We start from the raw sequence: 21925 nt of genomic DNA on the forward strand, positions 1-21925 counted from the left end.
TTTTACCTGGAGCAGCTCCTTGGCAGAGCCTCTGCGGTCCACATCCATCTCCAGACAGCGGTTGAGGAAGTCTCTGAACACAGATGACAGCCTCTCTGGGTTCTGGAGCTCTGGAGTCCCGTTGGTAGCTATCAGGTACAGCGCCTGGAAAGATGGATGAGGTCAAGCAGACCATCAAATGAGGGCACCATACAGTAGGATAAGAATTCTGAATATTTCATCGCCATGCATACTGTATGACCACTAGGGAGCTAACATCCTGGTCCCATGTTGCGGCTGCACTTTATGTCTTACCCTGAGTGGATTCTCATTCAGGTAGGGCGGTTCTCCTTCCACCATCTCTATCGCCATGATCCCCAGAGACCAGATATCCACTTTTGGGCCATAAGCCTTCCGAGTCACCACCTCCGGTGCCATCCAGTAGGGCGTTCCCACCATCGTGCTGCGCTTGTTCTGCTCTGGAGTGATCTGAGCGCAGAAGCCGAAGTCGGCTGCAGAGGGAGACAAAGGGAGAGAGGTGCAGTGGTTTGTTATAGTCTTTGCTTTATCGCAGTAAAAATACACTTTCAATTTGCACGTACCCTTATTTAATGTAAGTGGTCTTTCATTTAACACACTACCATCCATTAACACACTAAATCAAACACTTCTCTCTCAGAAATGCTGCTTTTCACTTTCATTTTAACACACTTAAGCAAATGTATAAGTTTGAAGAAAAAAGAATAGACTTACTGAGCTTGACGGATCCGTCCATACCCAATAGGATGTTGTCACTTTTTATATCTCTATGGATCACCTGGTTGGAGTGTAGGAAATCCAGGGCTTGAAGACACTGAAGAGAGAAAATAAAACACTTAATATATATATAGATATATCTAATTGCCACCCACACATACAAAGGGGCCTGTACTACACACACACATTTGGTTCTTTTCTCTTGCCTAAGTGAAGTGTTGAAACATTTCCGTGTGTCCGCCTACAGAAAATGTAAAGGTCAGCTCGTCGTAGCCACATGAGCAGTGGAGGATTTTGCTGATGTCTAAACTTGGCTTCTTACCTCTCTGCAGACTGCAGCAATCTGGCCCTCATCCATGCAGGTCTCAGTCACTACATCTGTCAGCGAACCACCGGCCAAATACTCCATCACCACCCATAGCTCATCTCCTACCAGGTAACTGAAACAAAGCGAGAAAGACAAATACAGTGTTAGCGTGACATGCATTTCATATCGGGGTTTCTAGTTCAGTCGCTGCTTAAACAACCGCTGGTTGACACTTGGCACATATGCATGTAATGAGAACTACACTTCCCAAGAAGAAGAGCATAGAGCAGCTGCAGCATGTTTAAAATGTAAGATGTACTGTGGGCTTCATGATGCAGAGTCAATTACAACACACAGTAGGTGCTCAAGCATGTTACAGCCAGCTGTGACCAACAGCAGAAAGACCGATTAAATGAAATCAGAGCTGAGTGGAACAGATGCTTAAAAGATTGATATAAACTTGAGTGATTCTGTAGTTAAATTTTTCTCGTTTTGTTTTAAAACAGTAGGTGGCAGTCATGTACTGAATGATAACCGCCGACCAGCATTAAAAGGCAAAAAGGAGGACGAAGGAGATGATGAAGAAAAAAAAAGGGCAGGTTCAGAAGATCCTTCATTTGATAACGACATTTGTTGAAGTTTTGACCACAAATTAGTTGCTATTGGCAAATGAACGTCAAATAAATTCATACTGCTGCATTAGATTATTTGTCAAAACCCTGTTAATGTCTTGTTTAACTGACAACTTTGATGTTTAATTGTCCTTAATCAAGCAAAAATGTCAAACAGTTGCTGGTTCCAGCTTCTGAAATGTGAGTTATACAACATCCCCTGTTGTATAACTCACATTTCAGAATAGCTTTAGGTTTTGGACTGCAGTTTGAAGACACCATCTTGGATAATGTGATGGCCTTAAGATTCTGCGTTGAGGCCCAGAGACAAAAACAAGCATAACTAGAGCCTTGAGCTCAGGCTGACATTCACTCTGTGTGATATGTGACCCTGCATGTGAAAACTGACCTGTCCAGGTAGTTCACTATATTGGAGTTTTTGTTTTCCCTCATCACCAAGATCTCATTGATGATCAGCTCTTTCTTCGGCTGCTGCTGCAGGTTCATCTGCTTGATGGCCACCTGAGAAAACAGACGAGGAATTTGTTGCTCAGAACAAGAGAAAGCCTGATGGCTTAGTGAGGAAAAATAAATAATATGCAGTGTGTGAATGTTGCAAAATCAACATTAGAACCTGACTTACCTCTTGGCCAGTTGCTATGTCGATGGCAGTGTACACAGTGCCGGACGCTCTGGTGAAACACAAGATATAAATCACATTAATGATACGCCATTTATTTGTTTTTAAATTACTCAGAGACGCTGATAATCATAAAAAAAATACTTTATTTTGCCTGAAATTCACAATATAACAACCGTGTTTTAACTAAATGCTGTTATCAGATGACTAGTTTGTCTATCCTATTGTTATCTATATGTAGCTCTGAAAACTGAGTTCATTTTTAATTCAAGAGATTTATACCACATACTGAAGAATATGGACTACAGGAACGGGACTAACTGTTTGTCGGACACAGTATGAGCCACTTACATTCCTACACTAACCTGATGAAGGTCGATTTTAAGTTACGTGCATCAGATTTACTTAACAGTCACAGACACATTGGCCTACAACGGAATTTATCTTAACAAGAAAACCAACCTCTGCTGGGCTTTCAGAATATATTTAGATTGAGGGGACAAGTTATTGTGTTGGCATTATATAGCATATAATATAACTTTGCAAACATTAAGTTGTACTGAGAGCGCACACCTCCAACAAGGGAACATGCCCTATCTCACAATGTTAGCGAAAGTTAAAAAATAATTAGTGTGTCCGCCCGTGATTCGTATTTGCTACCAAATGTCATGGCTTCTTCCTTGGCCCTTCACACAAGGAAAATCGGGCAATTAATTTTTCCGTAAATCCTGTTCCAAAACCATAACTTCCTGTAAAAGAACGTCTACATTTGATGCCGGAGGCTTGGAGAAATGAAGTAAATTTTTTGGCTCTTCATTAATAAACTGTAAGTGCTCATTTGAGCACAGAAACAGAACTGCTATTGAATTACTTTACTAGTGATGAGCACAAAGATCCACATGAAATGTAAGTTTTCCAATAGCTGGTCAGCAGAATGGTATGCAGCCATTCTGTCCTTATTTGGAAGTGATACTAAAAACGTTCAGCTGTGAAGTTAGGCTGTTTTTTTGTCTTTCTTTTGCAGCCAGCTAAACCTGTGTACCGTCAGATGCCAGTAATAAAGATGCACAGTTCCTAGCAGCCTGCTATGAAGTTAAAGATAACCCGGCACAGAGTAAATAGACAGTTATCTTCTGTTCACAGATAGGAGCTTCCTGATCAAATATGGAAATAGCGAGCATGTCAGAGCAGATAACTACCACACAGTTTGTATCTGTGCAGATGTGTAAAACACAGAAAGACAAGTAGAGAGAGAGAGAGAGAGAGAGAGAGAGAGAGAGAGAGAGAGAGAGAGAGAGAGAGCGCGATGGCTGAGCTAATCTGGCCCTTGGTCGTTATCAGGATACAGTTCTCATTATCATCTCTCTATTTATTTTTCTCCCATTCATTCATCCTAACCCTCCCTGTGCCTCCGTCTCACTAAAGTGGTCACTTGAGCCCCATCTCTCCTGGCGAGACTGGCTGCTCCTGAAATTGCTCTATTTCAATAACTGTGACGACTGGTTTATGAACGCGGGTGGACTTACCCTTGTCCTATTTTCTCGAAGCGTGTGTACTTCTTTTTGGGATCCCCCACGCTCACAATACTCCCTGAGTCAGAGAGAAAGCAGATATATGATGATTGAGCTTGTGTGGGCGAAACACAGTGATGATGGCGTTCACACAAACACACAAATACACAGAAAACATCTCCGCAAAACCTTTTCTGCCCTTTCTGTTCCAGACATACCGCCCTTGGAGTACATGCATGTCTACTTTGCAGAGCACGCCAGTAATTTGATGTTGCAGAGAGAGGCGGTCAAGGGAAGTCCACAATCAGTACTTATTTGTCCAAATGTGATTACATTAGTGCTTCCTGTTCTTTAGCATCATTTTTTTTACAAATACAAAGAATTGATGCACAACATAATGTGTGGAAAACCGCCACTGAGAACCAAAGTACATTACATTCTACTATTTTGTATGATTACAATATTTCTTTGACTCATTATCGCTACATTGAAATTGGTGGCGAGTGAAACATGTCTAATGGGCACATACTGAGTCTCTCCAGAATCTCTTCATCTGTCATTTTGGACTTCTTCCTCTGTCGGTCAGTGTGGCGATACATTGTGTTGGACGTGTTATCCGGCTGGACCTGCGACTCCGGTGGAGTCAACACTTCTTTCACAGGGGTGGGAGGCTTTGGCTCCAAGACAGAGCGCGTGTAGATCTGCGAGGAGCAAAGAGTCAAAGAAATGCATTTTGCAGCAGAATGGTTTTTAGCCCAGCGCGCAGTATAAACTCACAGATTTGGTATGCTCGGGCCGAGGTGCGATGACCGGGGGAAGTTCGTCGTCATCTTCCTCTTCTTCCTCCTCCTCTTCCTCTTCCTCTTCCTCCTCATCCTCCTCTTCTGACACGGGTGGAGCGATTGGGGGCTCTGACGATGACGTTTTGGCACCCTGGAGGGTAGAGATGTATGTGAGACTGGATGCGTGTGGCACCTAGCAGCGTGGAATGAAAAGAGTACGTGTTGATCTTTAAATGTACAAAGTTTAACACATTAAAAAGCTTGCAAACCCCACAACAGCCACGAACAGAGTTTGAGTTCTGACCAGCTTCAAAAAGAAACTTTGTCTAACACTCAAGCTGTAGTGAGAATACATTTATTTTTAAACAGGATCAAAGCCATCATTATTAAAAAGTGGTGACATGAATTAACACGTGTTCAACATAAACAAAACACAGTTCATCTGATACATCTGACAAAGAAAAATGAATGGGGTTAAATTGACGAGAGCAATTGTGTTGATAGTGAATGGAAATATTATGAGTCCAGTGAGAGCTAAAGAGACGAGCATTAAAACTGTGAGGTGCTATTCGCTGCAGTTTTTCTGAGGGTTGTTACGTTGAGCCATTAGCCAGCCATGAGAATGATCTTTAAAGTTATAACTGTGCTTTAAGAGAAAACATGCTGCCCAATGCGGTAATGTGCAATATGGTAGTGAACTGTAAACGTCCTCTTGATATGGTAGATACCTTTTAACAAGTCGGATTCATAAGCCTCCAGCATATTTATTATGCTTAATGCTCAGCCTTTATTCCCCCCCCATCCCAAACTCTGCTAGCCTTGATTCATCTTCCTCTTATGGAGTGGAAACATTTCATCCATTTCCAGTCTCGTCATGCATAAATGAAGCAGTGCAGCTTAGTTCTAGTGATTAAAGGGAAAGGGTCTGTCTGAAGGAAAGTCCCAGTGCTTCATTCGGACATACTGGGCCTCTGAACCGCTGCAGTGCAGAAATGAGATGTCTAGCTAACTGGAAGCAGTGCCTTTTTTATTTGTTTTGGTTTGCAGAGCCATGCGATAATGTCTACAAAGGTGATGAAGGCACATTATTGGCAATTCTAAATACTATGAGCTCAGACATGCAGTCATCACAACCGCAGACGGTCCGTTTGAAAAATAAGAGGTGCTCTTGTGGAAGGTAATAAATACATCAGTAACATCAAAAACTAATAGATCCAATCATATCACCCCCCAATTTCAATACAGAGAGTGATGATACGTCTAAAATCAAATACTTAAATACAATTTTGCCTTAGCCAGTTGGAATAATCAAAATTAGGAGATCAAATTTAGCTACAAAGCCAATGCAGAGTTACATGATGTGGTAAGTAATATGGAGGAGTTACCTTGTCAAATAATGCGCTGCAGGTTCTAAGGCTGACAGGAGGCCCAGATGACAGCAGCCGGTTCTGAATGTGAAGGTTGAAAATGGGAGGATTTACTCAAAACAAACAAGTTTAAGAGGAAGTGGACTTCAGGGGAGGGGGGGGGGGACATTAAGTCTGTAAATAGTCCTCCTGACACCCAGCATGAGGAGACACATAATGCCACCTGAGGACTGTCATTGCCAAGGGAAGGACATATTTTCAGATTTCTTGTGTAAAACGTTATTTGAATCATCTTTTATTTAAGCGCTACTATACGGACGATAACTTCCACTTCTGTTCTAGCACCCGTCATGTTCTTGTAAAGGATTTAAAATATCCTGGTGACATGTTAAAGGTGAAATCAATTTAGACACCTCAATTATTGTCCGGTACTGTCATAGTATACACATAAGCACCTCACACACAGACAGATGTGTTACAATCCAGGATGAGAAATCGTTAAGTTTGACTTGACTAACTTTCAGTTTACAGTGTCGCCTTGCATTAGCTGGCAGGGTTGTGGTATTCACTTTGACAACAAGGTAAACATGTAAAAGGTTGTGCATTTCATGACTGCAGATTGTTCAGACACTTGAGCTTAGTTGTTGAAAGGACAATGGTTTCCCTGTTGATACAAGAGACCTGGCTCTGTAGGATGACGATGAAATGGCTGCTCTCATTGATCTGAATGAACAAAATAATGTTTTCTATACATCTCTATACTATTAAACATTTATGACCATCATGTCCTTGCAATTATTGTTGACTTCTTAACTATCAACTTATTTCCAATTAACTCTCAATGTGAGGATTTAGGAAGCTTTTGACCTTAAAGCAACATTCCTGATTTATTCCTGTAAAGTTTCTGTGGAGTTGAACAGTAACGTCAACAACCCAAATGTGAAGTGCAAAGTGAGGTAAAGCTCAAACTCTCTGATAAACAAACTGTCAATGCTACATGAACAGTGGTGGAGTGTCTGTGTTGTTGACAGATAAGTCATGTGGTCTGACTCTCAGGATTTCCTGGTTGGTCGTAGAACTTGAAATGAAAGATATGACTTAACTGATGGCTAAACGGGGGAAACTCCTCACACGTTATAACTCACTTAACACAGCAACAAAGAGCCAAGCGCTGCCAATTTCATCTTCATTTCTGTGTATTATAAAAGCAAAGTGTTTGATTCCTTCTTAGAAACATGTCTTAGGTGAATCTTTTGTCTGGTAGAGGTGGACACTGAAGACAACATGTAGCACGTTGAAATGGACATCATGCATGGGAAGTAGAATCTAGAATCTAAAATTGAATTACAACTTGGTCTGACCAAGCGCTTGAATTAGGATGCAACACAGTGTCCCGAGCACAATTATGCGCGATTATAAATGTACGCTGAGCTAAGGTCAAGGTGAGGCACTTGATCGACCCATAAAAATGAAAGACTGGCTCAAACGAATGCTCAGAGAAGTGAAATAAAACCCAGAGATTTTACAATACGACCAGTGGACACTAGTCTCTTTTCCATCTGAAAATAAGTTCTATTTCTTCTATATTCCTTCATGTCAAGACGAGATGTCAGGGTAGATACGGACTGTAGCAGAAGAGAAAAGCAACTCACTAGCTTTCCAATATTTACCCGCATTGCAGGTTAGTAGAAGTTGATGTTCAAAATAATCTGACAGAGAGCATCAGGTACCTGTTTCTCTTTGAAAAGAGACACTTTGCTATACAGAGCAAATATTGGCACATATTAACAGTGCGCACCAAAGCTCGAATGAAATCTGTGGCACTGTAGCCAATAGCTGAGTCACCTCTGCAGGCCAAGGAGCATCGTGACAGTCCGAGGCTGAGATGCTCACAAATACCCTCACTGGGCTCGCACAGTCTTTAAGAATCACTGCCACACCCGCTTGGCCTTCACTGGGAAAGAAGTATTTCAAGCAATAGCCCTGCATTAAGTGATCCAGCTGTAGTTTGCCTGGGGCAGCGAATCCCACTATACAGACTTGGAGTGTGCAGGCCGAGGCATTCAAATCATAGATTACTCTGGTCAAAGCCAGGAATGAGGTCAGCACAGCGGGAGTCCTTCTAGATGCAGTTGAGCCTCCAGTGAAGCTTGTCTATGGGTATTTCTAAAAATCTAGTTGAGTAGATCAGAAAAATCAACAATGGGCAGCAGTGGCTCTCACAGCAGTCAGCGTGTCCGTGCAGGAGCTGCAGACTGATTGGCTTGTATGCAAAATTCAGGGCATTATGCCGCATAGTGAGGGCAGTAAGCCTCTGGAGGGGAGCACACACATTTTGCCCATTAGAGGCAGAAGTGTGTGCGAAATGAGCGTGCTGGAAAGTAACATAGTCTAGCCCAGAAATTCCCAGACAGAGTTGGTGAGAGTAAAGTGAGGAAGATTTACTGTGGTGTAGAGGCAATCGCTCTGAGGCTCAAGGTGATGAAATAAAGCCACATAATACAGCAACTTACCTGTTAAATTATTATACTGTTAGATGTAAATAAATCATGAAGAAATATAACTTTGAGTTGAATGGTTTTCCAATGAAATGTGGCAGAGATCGTGCACGGCTGAGAACCACAGATTGGGTTGATTTGTACTGTAATGGTTTTACTATAATAACCAGACAGTCGAGGGAGGTTGAGATATGCAGTGCAATAAAAATCCTAATAAAACAGACAGAGGCGCAACCTCCAACAAAAAAGTAAATGTTTAATTAACTACATTGTGATTCATTTATATCTGAGCATTAAATAGTAGTTAGGTTGTTATTAACTGACATATATATTGTCAGATATTAACTTGATGTTGTTTTCCATATTCTTAATAGTCATCAAATGCATTATTTAGGCTCATAACCAACAGTAACCAAAGTAAGCTTAGATTTAAAGAACTCACCAGAGTGTTTGCTGCGATGTACCCATGTGCCGACTTGTCTGAAACACAAAGGAACATTCTTATAATCTTTTGTATTGAAGAGTAAGAATAAATATGAGAAGTTTTTCTTCATATTGGTGGTTGGTATTTTATCTTGTTAGTGTTTTGATGCCGCTTACCTCCCGAGGTGAAGCTCATGTACTTCTGGTTGTTAACGGTCTCTTTGGAGTCGTAGAACTTCAAGACGTCCAACACGGCCTGCGGGTTCTTCTTCTGCTCCAGCTTGGTGATGTTTGAGGTCTGTAGGAGCCGGGCCCATTGCTCCGGGATACCCTGCACGAACAGACAGAGGTCTAATGGTAAAGGTTCTAACCATTTAGCTACAACATCGCCATCTATTAGAAGAACATACATTTTCTGGAATGTATTGAGGGGAAAGTTATCTTTTTATAAATGTACATTTTTACAGTAATTTCTTTTCTTTTTTTCATAGACACATTTACAGGCGATGTCTCCCTCATGCAGTGGGGAGCAGCTAGCACCACTTTTGATTAGATTTGTTTTACCTTTAGATCGAGCTAAGATCGTACTTTCACTTTGTATTTATAACAGTCTTATCACTTAATTTTACTTTTTATTTTATTTTAATTCTTATTTGTACTTTATATTTGTAATGGCGGGAGTTGGGGGGCAGATGGGTAATGTTGTATGTCATGTCTTTTAAGCTACTGGATGCCTAAATTTCCCTGGTGATTAATAAAGTATCTGTCTGTCTGTCTGTCTGTCTGTCTGTCTGTCTGTCTGTCTATCTCTGTCTGTCTGTCTGTCTGTCTCTCTCTCTATCTGTCTGTCTGTCTCTCTCTCTCTCTCTCTCTATCTCTATCTATCTATCTTTCTGTCTCTCCCTCTCTCTCTATATATCATCTGTGTCTGTCTGTCTCTCTCTCTATCTCTCTCTCTCTCTCCCTCTCTCCCTCTCTCGTCTCTCTCTCTCCTCCCTCCCTCTCTCTCTCTCTCTCTCTCCCTCTCTCTCTCTCTCTCTCTCTCTCTCTCTCTCTCTCTCTCTCTCTCTCTCTCTCTCTCTCTCTCTCTCTCTCTCTCTATCTAAGCTAGTGGTTTCACTCTGCTGCAGTCTTTATGCTAAGCTATGCTAACTGGCTGTAGCTTCATATTTAATGGGACAATATGAGAATAGTATCAGGCTTTTCATCTAACTTTCCCAAAATGTAAAACTAATCTTGTCAGGCATGTCCACTCTTTTATTAGCCTATGTTTTTGCATGTGTTAATGCCCACTGGCTGAATGTAGTTCAACAATGGGTTTCATTCATGCCATCTTTAAAAACTTGTGGATATTTTTACACTTAAAACAACAAGAAAAAACTACTGTTCTGCGGAAACAGAAAAATATTATTCTTGGACTCAAGGATCAACAGTAATATACTGTATCCTCCCAGAAAACCATGACAAAGTGAAATCAAAGTGGTTTGGTTTAAAAGGGTCTTAATGGGGCTCTGTGTCTCATAAGCACACAGCTTATCAAATGAACAAGGAACTTTTTGTAACTGATGTCATGGACTGAGTGCTGGACATTTGGAAGTCGACCAGAATACATGCAGTCGGCTAATCCTGAGTGTTAAAGTGGTTTTAAGTCTTTGATTGCTCCTCAGTCATTTTATTTCAAACTAACTATTCCTCTAAATTCTAAACAAAGATGACTAAACATAACTTTTGTGTTATAGATTAGTCCTGGAGTTGTGACACCAGGTTCATGTTCTTCCATGTTACAGTATTGCGGCTCCATTATCTTGCTTTTATGCATGTTTTCATTTCCCAATTAAATGAACAGTAAATGAATTAACAGTAAATACATGTACATACAGTACATCTTTTAATTCTTTATAGCATGTCAATGTTTTTCCCATTAACTCAATGATATACAAGGTGTGCACAACAATATCATAATCACGTGTAGTATATAGGAAGAACAAAATCCAAGGGACAATATACATAGTATGATATATGTGATACAATACAACATGAGCTGAATAAACATCTCTGTGAAATCAAAAAGTGAACATTGTTTTGGGGCTTTGACACTTCCTGGTTTCACTTCTCCTCTTTCTATAAGAGAAGAAAGAATGTGTCCTTGTACATCTAGGCTTGTGTAAGAATGAAACATCTACTGCCAACAGAAACTGCAGCTAAAATGTAATTTACCAAGAACCACTAAAGGATTCCAGAGCAGGTTTCACCTGATGGGGGAGATACAGGGATTGTCATTCAAGTCACTTGTATTACCAACTGAATGTGGAGGAGAATATATCATTAGTTGACTCTATCACGTCAGGGAATTGTGACTTTAGAAATGCTTGTCTAGGACAGACGGGAGGAGGATTTTAGAAGCGCATCATGTCTGATTTTCAGGTGAAAGAGATACTCACTGTGAATTCTCCTGTTACAGCATCAAAACCAACGTGAATGGTGTGTTCGAAGTCTGAGGGTAGGGATATCTCAGGACGCTCCTTCTCCTTCTTCTTGTTTGCTACAGGAGACAAACAAAAAGCGATTACAGTCTGATTTCTAGTATGTTTGTACACAGATAAAATAGTAAATTAGGTGAATCAATAGGGGGAAGGGGCGTGAGGGTGACGTGCGGGTGAAGGATACTCACTCTTGTCTCCCCCGGGGAAGATGGAGCGCAGGCGGACCTTCTTGTTTTTCTCTTCAGGAGCCATTGGAAGCGGTTTAGAGGCGTGATTCAGTAATGAAGAGTCTCGGGAACTACTGTTCATTCTCAAGGGGGGGGCTGGTGGTTTCTCTTCAATATCAACACTATCAGACATCTTTAGTAGCACTCACAATGTCCTGAGAGAGAGAGAACGAGGGAGATGGAGGAGTTCAGTGTTAAAATACAAATATCTGGGTATAGATCAGTAGGGATGAAGTTGAAGGTTACAAAATCTCTCTGGATGCAACAAACATAACAACCTTGAATTTTGACTAAAACTTAGCCAGTGCAAAGAATACAATACAATCAAGAGACTAAATGTGTTTGTCAATAAGAAGGTTAGAGACGACTTGCTGGAGGATGTTTGGCAATGGAGAGCACACATTATACATCTTTCTTTGGTGAAATGCATATTCTATAAAAATGGCGAAAAATAGTGTGAAATTGGAGCCCAATGTAATGTTTTTAAGATTGCTTCTTCTTTCAATGATGCAATACAGAGAACAGCAGATACAATTCATATTTGAAAAGCTGGGATGAGTGAATTTTTTATTATTTAGATTTAGAAGAAGACAAAACTCCACTATCTATTTGAAGAATGGAAGCGAGGTGGAGTCTGCCGTCCAGTGGGTCAGCTGTGAAAACAGTAGCCAGGAGTTGATTGTAAGAGAAACTGACAAGAGTAAACGTCCCCATCAGTCATCCTCTCATCTTCCATCTAGCCATCCCACTACCATCTCAAGCTCCTTCACTGCCTCACCCCGAGGCCAAGCCCATCATGTGATGTGCAGCACAACCGTCCCAGAAAGCGGGCCATCCAGGCCGCCCCCTTAGTGGAGACCTACATTAGCAAACAAAGACCACTCCTCGGCTCTTACCCAGTGCTCACTGCCTCCGACAAATTACACATGTGCCTTCACTGTGGCCTTTACAATTTTATGTAACCATCTTTGTGCGGGAGACAAAAACCCTACTCCTTGTTAACTTCCCATTAGATTAGCCCAACAAAAATATTATTGATTGTAAGAAGCAGGATTTAATCTGATAATGTCAACAGTAACAGCTTTATTACATGAGATACTTGTCTTCTTGTGAAACTGTCAGTATTGTGTCATTTCCTGTTTGAACCGGACAGCCAGAGCTTTATAACTAATTGTTACCTGATGGATATTTAATAGAAGTCATCTGACTTGATCAGAGTTTATAAACTGATAACATGTCAGAACATTTTAACCTAGATTCCTTCGACTCCTTACTTCCTACTGGATAACTACAGGTTTATGTACACAGAAAGCAACTAAAACTTCATATTAAAAAAGAATAAAAATAGACCTCCACTATAAAGTGCCACATTTCTCAAATTTAAGGGCAAATGTTTATTTTATTAGTTAAGAATTTCAAAATAAGGGCGTATCAATGTATCATCTAATCCAAAAAGTTATTCTTCCCCTGGATACCATTAACCATTATTGTGTAATTATTCTAATGTTTTATTCATATGAACTTAACTATCAACATATCTGTCAATACTTATTACGTGAACAAGATCAGACATTGGTCTGAGATAAAAGACTACCAGCACGATCTTGATGTTTCCTAATAAACGTTTGTTCCCCTCTGCTGGTGGTGTGATGAAAATAACATAATTGTGTTTCACTTGGCAAGAGAGAACCTGCATTATGATTAGTTCATTTGGACAAAGCTTTCTATGATCACCGCAGGAGATGATTTGGTAGATAGCAGCCCATACTTTGATGGACTTGTTGCAAATGTTGGACACAAGTCAAACACTGAACAAGAGAGAGGGTGGCCTCAACAGTGAACTTCTCAAGAAGGATTCATGAAGCACTATTATTAAAATAACCAAACAACTACAGAGAACCACTTTATGATCTTAATGTAGTAGATTGTTGGGATGATTTATGTGGTGTATTTCCCGGATCTTGTGGGATATGCTGGTGTTGGGTGGGGGTGAATCTGCTGGCAGTTACTACCATGTTGGACGAGTTCCAGGTGAGAATCCAAACAACAGCAGCAAACAGGTTCTCTCAGGTTGGAGGTTGGGTGTGTCACTAACAACAAAACTCGGTAAAACTGCTGTTTACAAAGTAATGTCCCAATGTTGACAGGGAGTTGCCTACAACATGGCTAACATAACAGCAAAGCTGCAGAGACAATAAGAACGACAGGGTGGTAAAATGCTATACATTTGATCAATATAATAATAGATATATTAAGCGTTATTTGATTAGCACCTGTTGTAACATAAAATGCAGCTTAAAGTGCCTTACAAGTTTATTTAAGTCTATAACACATGGTCCAAACACAGGTATTAATAAAATACAAAAAAAACATAAAACAAGAATATAAAATAGATGTCAAATAATTCATAAAGAATAAAGTTATTCATTAAAAGAAAGTTCATAAAAAAAAGTTTTGAGCTTTTTATATATATATAATTTTTCCACCAGGACTAAGTTAGGAAATACTGTATACAATTACTGTAACTGTTTCAGCCTAATCAGCATAATCCCTCACATTTATCCGCCTTGTCTCGAGTTGTTTTCCATTACAAAGACACACACAAGTGGCTCTGCCCTGTCCAGACTAATGCAGCTGTGACTGATGCCCCTGTTAAGCCATTACCATAATCTTTTGAACACATTCTCCTCTACAGTATGTCATACAGCTTTATATAGTCACACACAGAAGTGGATTCACTAGCATGTGCACATGGCACCACGAGACCTGACAACAGAAACTGGGATTTAATCAATCAGGTCAGCAAACACAGAGGACAAAAATCAATGGCTGCTCCGACACCAAATAATGCAGAGTTGACAGGATGTTCTGAACCCTTTCAAAATAAAATGTATATTTTCTTGAGGTTTATTGGGTGAATCATATGTTCACATTCTTCCTGAGACCATGCAACTCAGACTTACAGGAAACAGTGAAGGTGAAACATATGCTCATAAATAAGATAATGTGGATGAATAATGTAGCTGAACAACTATTCAGTGTCTGACTGCGGTCACTTCTATATCAGGCAGAGGCCAGGATCTGTGCCGCCGGCTGAAGAAATCACAAGAAGCCGAGCGATTTTATATGTTACGAGCTGTGGTCGTTACTGCTGTGTGGCTTTTAGGCTAAATCACCTGCAGCAGCAGCTAGAGAGGCAGATTCATGGACGCCCAGACATTACTTGATTCTTCCCTCATATAAAACACTGACCTATTTACTGAGCAGACTGACAGACAGGCAAGCAGTCAGTGAGTGCACTGTCCCTGTAACAAGCAGCTCCTATTTCTGAAACACACATAGGCTAGTCTCTCAACATTAGAAATCAACTCTGAGGCTGAACTATTTCAGCAGAGAGGGAAAAACAGACTCACGAAGAGACCAGTTTCTGTCAAAAATGCAGCTGTGACACTGATCCACAACATGCTAATTTGTCAGAAATGACAACCCCAGACCTCATTCTGCTTGGCTTACTTACGCTGGTTAGGATGTGACGTTTAATATACAGTATGAATGTACACGTTTCTAACCACAGACAAACCAGCTCAACTCACATATTACTGCGGAAGTTTTCACATTTCTCTTCCATAAAATATTAATCTATCCATGAAGAGCAGGCATTTTCTCTGCTCTTTCAAACATTAATGCAGAATTTGAATGGCTAACACAGGGAGAGGCTCTAATCTTGAGCCCATGGCAGCCCAGTAATGGCCCCGCAGTGGGGGGGGGGGCTCAGTAAGCCCGGCTCTTCGTGCCCCTGATTAGGACACGTTCTCTGTTTGACTTGGCTTCAGCTTTGGCTGTGCTTCTTTAAAGGATGCTGATTACTTGGATGGGATGGACAGCTAGAGGACGTTCAAAGGATAAGGAGGAAAGGGGGGAATACTCCAGAGCTGCAGTTTGACATTGTTATCGCCTTCATTTTTGGTGCTGTCCATTCACATTGGTCAGAAAAGTACTGTTAACAGAAGCAAAGAAACTTGACACCCTTCATATAACTCAAGACACTTCACCCAGACATTATAGCATTGGAGGCCGACGACACACAGATGTCACCATGTTAGTGCACAAACGCTCCTCTCTCACATGGTCGGCCTCTCAAGGTCAGAACAAAACACACACAGGGCAGATGACACCCTCCTTTCAATTTAAATGAAGGTTGGGGGAGGAGGAGTTTGCTGTTATAGTTCAATTCTGTTAAAAAGGAAGACCTTTGAAAAGGTCATGAGTAGAATTTATGGTCACAAGATCAGAACCTCATGTGGTCAAACATGCCACAGCATTTTCAAGGAAATCATCTAATCTTAGTTTCATTTCTTTATTTTTAGTTTATAGAAAGGTTGAACATAAGATGAAATGGTGTCGGTTGTTGTTATTAAATACATATTTGACAGGCTTTTGAGTCCAGACTCCCTGGGATTTACATTCACACAGGTGTGTGCCAGAGTTCTTCATTCACAGAACTGGAATTAATGAACATAATCCAGGCTTTTCCAGAATCACCCAATATCATCATTGTCTGGGGACAGGGTTTGGATTTATCAGAGTTGGTAAATATCATAGATTGCATTTAAGAAGTGGACGTAGCAACGTGATGTCACCCATTGGATTGTTATAATGTTTACTGAGCTAATAAATCAAGTGAGAAGTTTCAGGTTTCAGGCACTTATGCATTGGCTTCCCTTTTCAGACCCGGAGGTTGCCTCTTGGTAAATATTAGCCGAGCTTAGAACAAGAAGAGGAAACAGGGGGAAACAGCTAGCCAGGCTCTGTCCAATAGGACTGCACGATATGAGGAAAATATGCGATAAAGTTATTGTATATTGCGATAATGATATTGCTCGCGTGAATAAACAGATATTAAAGTGTATTCAGTTCTTGACTCAGACTTCGTCGTCTCTCCTGCATCCAAAATATTGCCAGACGGCTGACATGCTTTTTTAAGATCCTCTGAGGTGTGCACACTTTTGTCTGCACTTATCTTGTCACACTTTACTCATAAACCATGCAGGGTCGTACGGCAGCACTAGTATAATAAAACTCACTCTCATGCGAGCAGATTCTGACCAGTCAGACGACAGCCTAATGGTGACGTCTCTCTCTGATTGGCAAATAGTTTAACGCAATATTTCGCAATGTCTTTATTGTGCGAGTTAACATCGCGATGACTATAACAAAAAAGGATATATTGTGTAGCCCTACTGTCCAAAGGTGACTAAATCAGTCTACCAGCTCCTCTAAAGCTCACTAAGTAACACGTTGTATCTTGTTTGTTTAATCCACAACATGTTTACACGTATAATGTCAGACTCAGTAGATTAGCGACTAAAAGAGCTTAAATTTGACATTGTGAAGCCAACACACACAACAAGCATTGAACCTGGAATTTCCCAAACATCACAATACAGCTGGCTACGGCTGCACTCAATTGAAGTCTGTGACTTGGTTACTGTGATATAAAAATGTTTGACATATCAGCTTTTGTCTGATGAGGCTCCGCCCCTCTGGTTTGATTCTCCTCCAGCAAAACTTTGCATACAGCTGCCGACGTCAGGTTGATGAAAGGGACACGTCACAGCCATCTCATCAGTTTGCTTACAACAGGTGGCAGGTGAGGGGCGCGTGAGTTTATCCTCAACTCAGCGGCTGAGCGTAAATCTTGTGGAGTTCACTTTAAGCACAGATGTTCCCGCCTCATAATTCATGGGGAGAGTTTGTCTGAGTTTGCAGCAATTTTGAGCGGCAGCAGACATCGTTCTACAGGGTCATAAATATAAACTCAATAACATATTAATGATGCTTGAGCAAGAGCTTGATAAAAGCTTCATTACATATTAATAAATATTGATTCAGTTCTTGTCACCCTTCATAAAGTGGGGAATTGTATTTTATTGTTTGTCAATTGCGTCACTGTAAGTAAAGGAATCATGTGTTTCAGTTCTGAATTTTGTTTTAATAACTTTTTCCAGCAATTTCTATTTTGGGCCGGTAAACATGCCCTGGGAGAAAGCCATTGAAATGTTGAACAAGAAGATCTTTTAATCGTATTTGTATAAAAGGCTTCAACCCGTTCATAATATGCTAACTAGAGCATGATTACACATTATCAAAAGCAAACCTAAATGGAAGCAAAAGTTCCTCTGTGTCCATTCATACTGACCTGCCACATTACATCCCTGAGACATCTGAAAAACTGACGATTCCTATCAAGATTATTTTTATGAAGACAGAACCTAACGACAAACACTATACACAGCAGTTTCATACACATCTCTGATCAGTAAACAAGGATCTATTATTAGCCCACCCGCCAGATGTCTGTGGTTGCTCTTGTTTCACATCATTGTGGCATTTCTTATTAATGAACAGTCTAGAAAACTCTACATAACCCAGTGTTATTATAGTTTATGCATACTGGTGATTCTTTCCCCACCATGTACTTATTATATATTACTGTTCTGTTTCCATGCAAATGTCACAGAAATTGCACAGCAATGAAACTGGATCATACATACAGTACATACTACAAACAGTAGTTACAAAACGTTCCTAAAGATAGAAAGATGAAAGAGAAATCGAGGTCCTAAACCCACCAAGTATATCAGTTGTTTGAGTTGAGATGTTGTTTTTCCAGCATTCAAGGTTACACATTATTCAATTACAGCAATTCAAATTGAACATTGTTAAAATTCAACATTGAGCTTTTCCAATGTTAATCAGCAACAACGCTATTATGAGATTGGAAAAGCACGATGATAAAAACCTCGCGTTAATCACTCTCAAAATATTCAGTGGTCTTGGCAAACAATATCTGACTTACTTTCTACTAACTAACCCTCTGCTCACTATGAGATCACATTACTTATATTCAACATCAAGCAGAAAAAAAACAGAGTAGTTTACACTCAATATCCATTTATTCACCACATCTCAAAACAGTCGTTTTGGAAGCTGTTTTTGGAGGTAATTTAATTAGCTGCGTGCACTTTTTTACTGACATGTCGGCAGCAGAGCTAAACGACATTAAATTGAAATCGTGAAATAAAGCTATTGAACAGACGCAGCTGACAAAACTGCTGTGCACCGTTTTCTGACAGTTTACCGATCTGATTTACCGATAATAAAATAAAAGTGCTTTAAAAGAAGCAGTTTATTCTGTCAGCTGGGAAACGTCTATGAAAATGGACTACCGGTAGTATAAATGTGCTTAAAAAATACGATGGCTCATTCTCTCAAGGAGATAAAAGCTATTAAAAAAACTTGATCAAATTAGCTACTTTACTGGTTGTCTGTTTTTGAGAGATTATTCCTTTATGTTAGGCTTTATTGTATTCATAGCACATTTCTGTAACTGGCAGTTTATTCTGACAGAGCCAATTAATCATACTGGTACATTATGATAGTTTTTCTATTCTCCCTGATTGAAAGGTACCTCACTGACACAATGCCTTATTTTCAATCACATTTGAGAGTCCGTCTTGAAATATGAAGTATTTTTGCATTAATATTCTACTTTTAACCTTGTATTCAAACTTTCAGTATCGTAATTATGAAGTGGCATGCATTCAGGTCTAAAAATAAGACCCAAGATGGGCTGCTGTCGGCTTCCAGTGGTTTATGTCACCAATTTAACAGCTTGAATACCTTTTTCATGGCATTTTTCCTTTATTGAAAGCTGCAGTCATGGAGACTTACAGGAAAAAGCGTGAGAGTCATGCAGAAGATATTGCAGTTATACATCAAGCGTCTTGGACTACAAGGCCACAGGGATGCCCAAAACCTTGAATACTTCATACAATTTTAACATCTGAAGTATCCCTGATAATTATGCACCATGTTGGCGGCTGCAACCCGTGAATACATGAATGGAATGAATACACTGTACACAACGAGTCGTACAATATATCAGTTCTCAAGATGACAAGCAAGAGGCGCCCTGTCCTTCACACTGACACGCTCTCAGTCCACCCTCAATGTTAGCATCTCTTAGATTCGATGATTATACATTTGAATTTCATATCTTACCTTGAAGTTTGCATGTGGACATGTCAGCAGTCAAGACAGGCCTACTGGGTTTGGTTTTATTTTATCAAAAACTAAGAAAACCCGGGCTACCTTTCACTGAAAACTCTCAAGTCAAACTAGAGTTCTGCTTCTTACTCCGACAGACATGGTTTGAGTTACATTAAGTTTGGGCCTAACAAAGATGTGAGCACCAAGCACAGGTAAGGCTGCTCATCTTGTATCGTCCGCTTTAAAAGGTACCAAAGTGTGCGTGTTTTTTTCTTTTTGTTGCATTAGTGTGGCATGGGTGGGCATATTTGAGTGCCAGCTGGAGGCAGAGATGGGAGTGGATTCCCTCCTGCAATGCCAGCTGGTGCCCAATGCTCTGAGTCAAGTTGAAAGGGTTAAAACGCTCCCATTGTGAGGGAACATGGGAAGAGAAAACTGTAGATATGTGCACGCTGTCGATCTCTACAGTAAGTAATCCTGCAATGTATATACAATAGTTTGTATGTAGCAAGGTCAATAATATATCGTTTATACGTGTTTCTATATCAGGCCAGCATGGCTCTGTATCATTCTGCAACTATACTGCACATGATATAGACTAGTTGTGTCATAACGAGGCGTGCATTTCATTTTGATAACATCTCCCCTGCCAAACGCGTATAGCTGTGTTACGAATTTGCATAGACAAACACTGCCACGGGACTACTATTTGTGTCAGCAAGTGAATCAACTGAGAGGCAGCGTGCTGCCACACTCAGTAGTTGCACCTCGAGGCAGCTGAGAGAAGAATTGAATTCCTCGTAGTTTATTTGGAGGCAAAGAGACGGTGTGACAGCACTGCTGCTCTCGATGCTCTTCACTTCAACGCTCTTATTTGATTTGTGAGGGATGGGTAATTCTCTTCTACCTGGAGTTACACATTTTGGATCATGTTTGTCATGACTACAGTTTTGCTATAATGTTGCACCCAAACTGTACCATTTTGTGAGCATAAATGTAAAAGTCATTGACACATTTTGACACTAGACTGGCTGCATTTAAACTCTAGTTGAAATGAAAGTCTCTCTAACTGTTATGCTTATATATTATAGCGCGAGCATGTGAAGGTTTCAGGCTGTTCTCATACACTAATGCACCGTATTTCATATATATATATATATATCCCATGGAAATCCATTTGTATGTAATTGGAGTACTTGTGAAGCAGGAAGTATAAAGAGCTACAAATGTTCATGGAATTAGGAGGTCAGGGTGGATGTAAAATCCCTGGACTTTCACCAAAGAGACCGCTGTTTGTGTCCAACCAGAATTGATTTATTTGTCACGTAACTTACATACTTTAGTATTTCTTAACCCGAACCAAGTTGTTTCCTGTGAAGACAGGAGTTTATTTTGAAAAGACTGTATGTATGTAAGGAGCAGAAACTCTGAGAAATGACTTCTTGTAAGATATCATACGAAAGTGCAGCGCATAAAAAACTGAATGGGAACCAAAATGTGAGTTTATAACAATCAGAGCAATTCTTCTAATAGAATAGAAGAAACAGTCACCGTTTGAAACATGTTTGAGGTGTCTCTCTTTTAATTCCCACTTGATGGCCTCCAACATTTAACATTCTGCAGCCTGTTAATCTTGAAACAGTTCAGACGCCCCTCTGCAACTCTCTGCAAACTCTTGACCCAGTGAAACTAGTTAATCTCTTAAACCTCCTGAACCTGTTTCCTTCTTCTGCAACATTTCATCATGTTCTTCTCCACAGTCCATCTGGAACGTCTACACACATTGCATCATCTTACTGTAAAGTAACAGTATAAATCACGGAAGGACTATCTTTGTCACAAAGTGCACCGGGACACACACACACACACGCACACACACACACACACACACACACACACACACACACACACACACACACACACACACACACACACACACAAAGGCACAAACACACAGACAACCCTATTCTAAGTAGCAACAGACATCAAGTAGGGAGATTACGGAGAGAGCTGTGTCAATGTGTCAGTGTGTGAGTGTTTCCTCTGTCTCTCCCTCTCCCTGTCTCTCTCCATCTATCTCTCTAATTTACCCCCCCCACCCCCCCACCCCTCCCCTTTCCGAGACAAAATGGCCAGATGGCTTCCAATCCTACATGCTAATCCAGAACACACAGACTATAGCTCTGACACACCTACCACAAGACAGCTATGCCCTTAAACACACACGAACACCCCCACATGAGGCCAGTGCACATGTATTAACTGTCAACAAGAGTCCTAAACGATAAC

General features: G+C 40.5%; 1 protein-coding gene across 4 annotated transcripts in view; it reads right to left on the minus strand.

The window, feature by feature from the left end:
* The window catches only part of LOC115018608 (serine/threonine-protein kinase PAK 3), a 29450-nt gene that overhangs the window by 4186 nt on the left and 3339 nt on the right, over positions 1–21925 (minus strand). The window contains exons 2-15 of one of the 4 annotated variants that reach the window (XM_029447678.1): positions 11546–11739; positions 11316–11416; positions 9052–9205; positions 8894–8931; positions 5972–6034; positions 4582–4737; positions 4334–4505; positions 3820–3883; positions 2297–2345; positions 2063–2175; positions 1058–1175; positions 733–832; positions 295–491; positions 7–144 (exon numbers count right to left, since the gene is read on the minus strand). In XM_029447678.1, coding sequence (XP_029303538.1) covers positions 7–144; positions 295–491; positions 733–832; positions 1058–1175; positions 2063–2175; positions 2297–2345; positions 3820–3883; positions 4334–4505; positions 4582–4737; positions 5972–6034; positions 8894–8931; positions 9052–9205; positions 11316–11416; positions 11546–11717 — 1635 coding nt within the window. In that variant the 5' untranslated portion in view covers positions 11718–11739. Of the gene's footprint in view, positions 1–6; positions 145–294; positions 492–732; positions 833–1057; positions 1176–2062; positions 2176–2296; positions 2346–3819; positions 3884–4333; positions 4506–4581; positions 4780–5971; positions 6035–8893; positions 8932–9051; positions 9206–11315; positions 11417–11545; positions 11740–21925 lie in introns of all 4 variants that reach the window. The other 3 variants (XM_029447677.1, XM_029447680.1, XM_029447679.1) reach the window with 3 other exon arrangements.

The sequence above is a fragment of the Cottoperca gobio genome, chromosome 14 (assembly GCF_900634415.1).
Source record: "Cottoperca gobio chromosome 14, fCotGob3.1, whole genome shotgun sequence".
Classification (NCBI taxonomy): domain Eukaryota; kingdom Metazoa; phylum Chordata; class Actinopteri; order Perciformes; family Bovichtidae; genus Cottoperca; species Cottoperca gobio.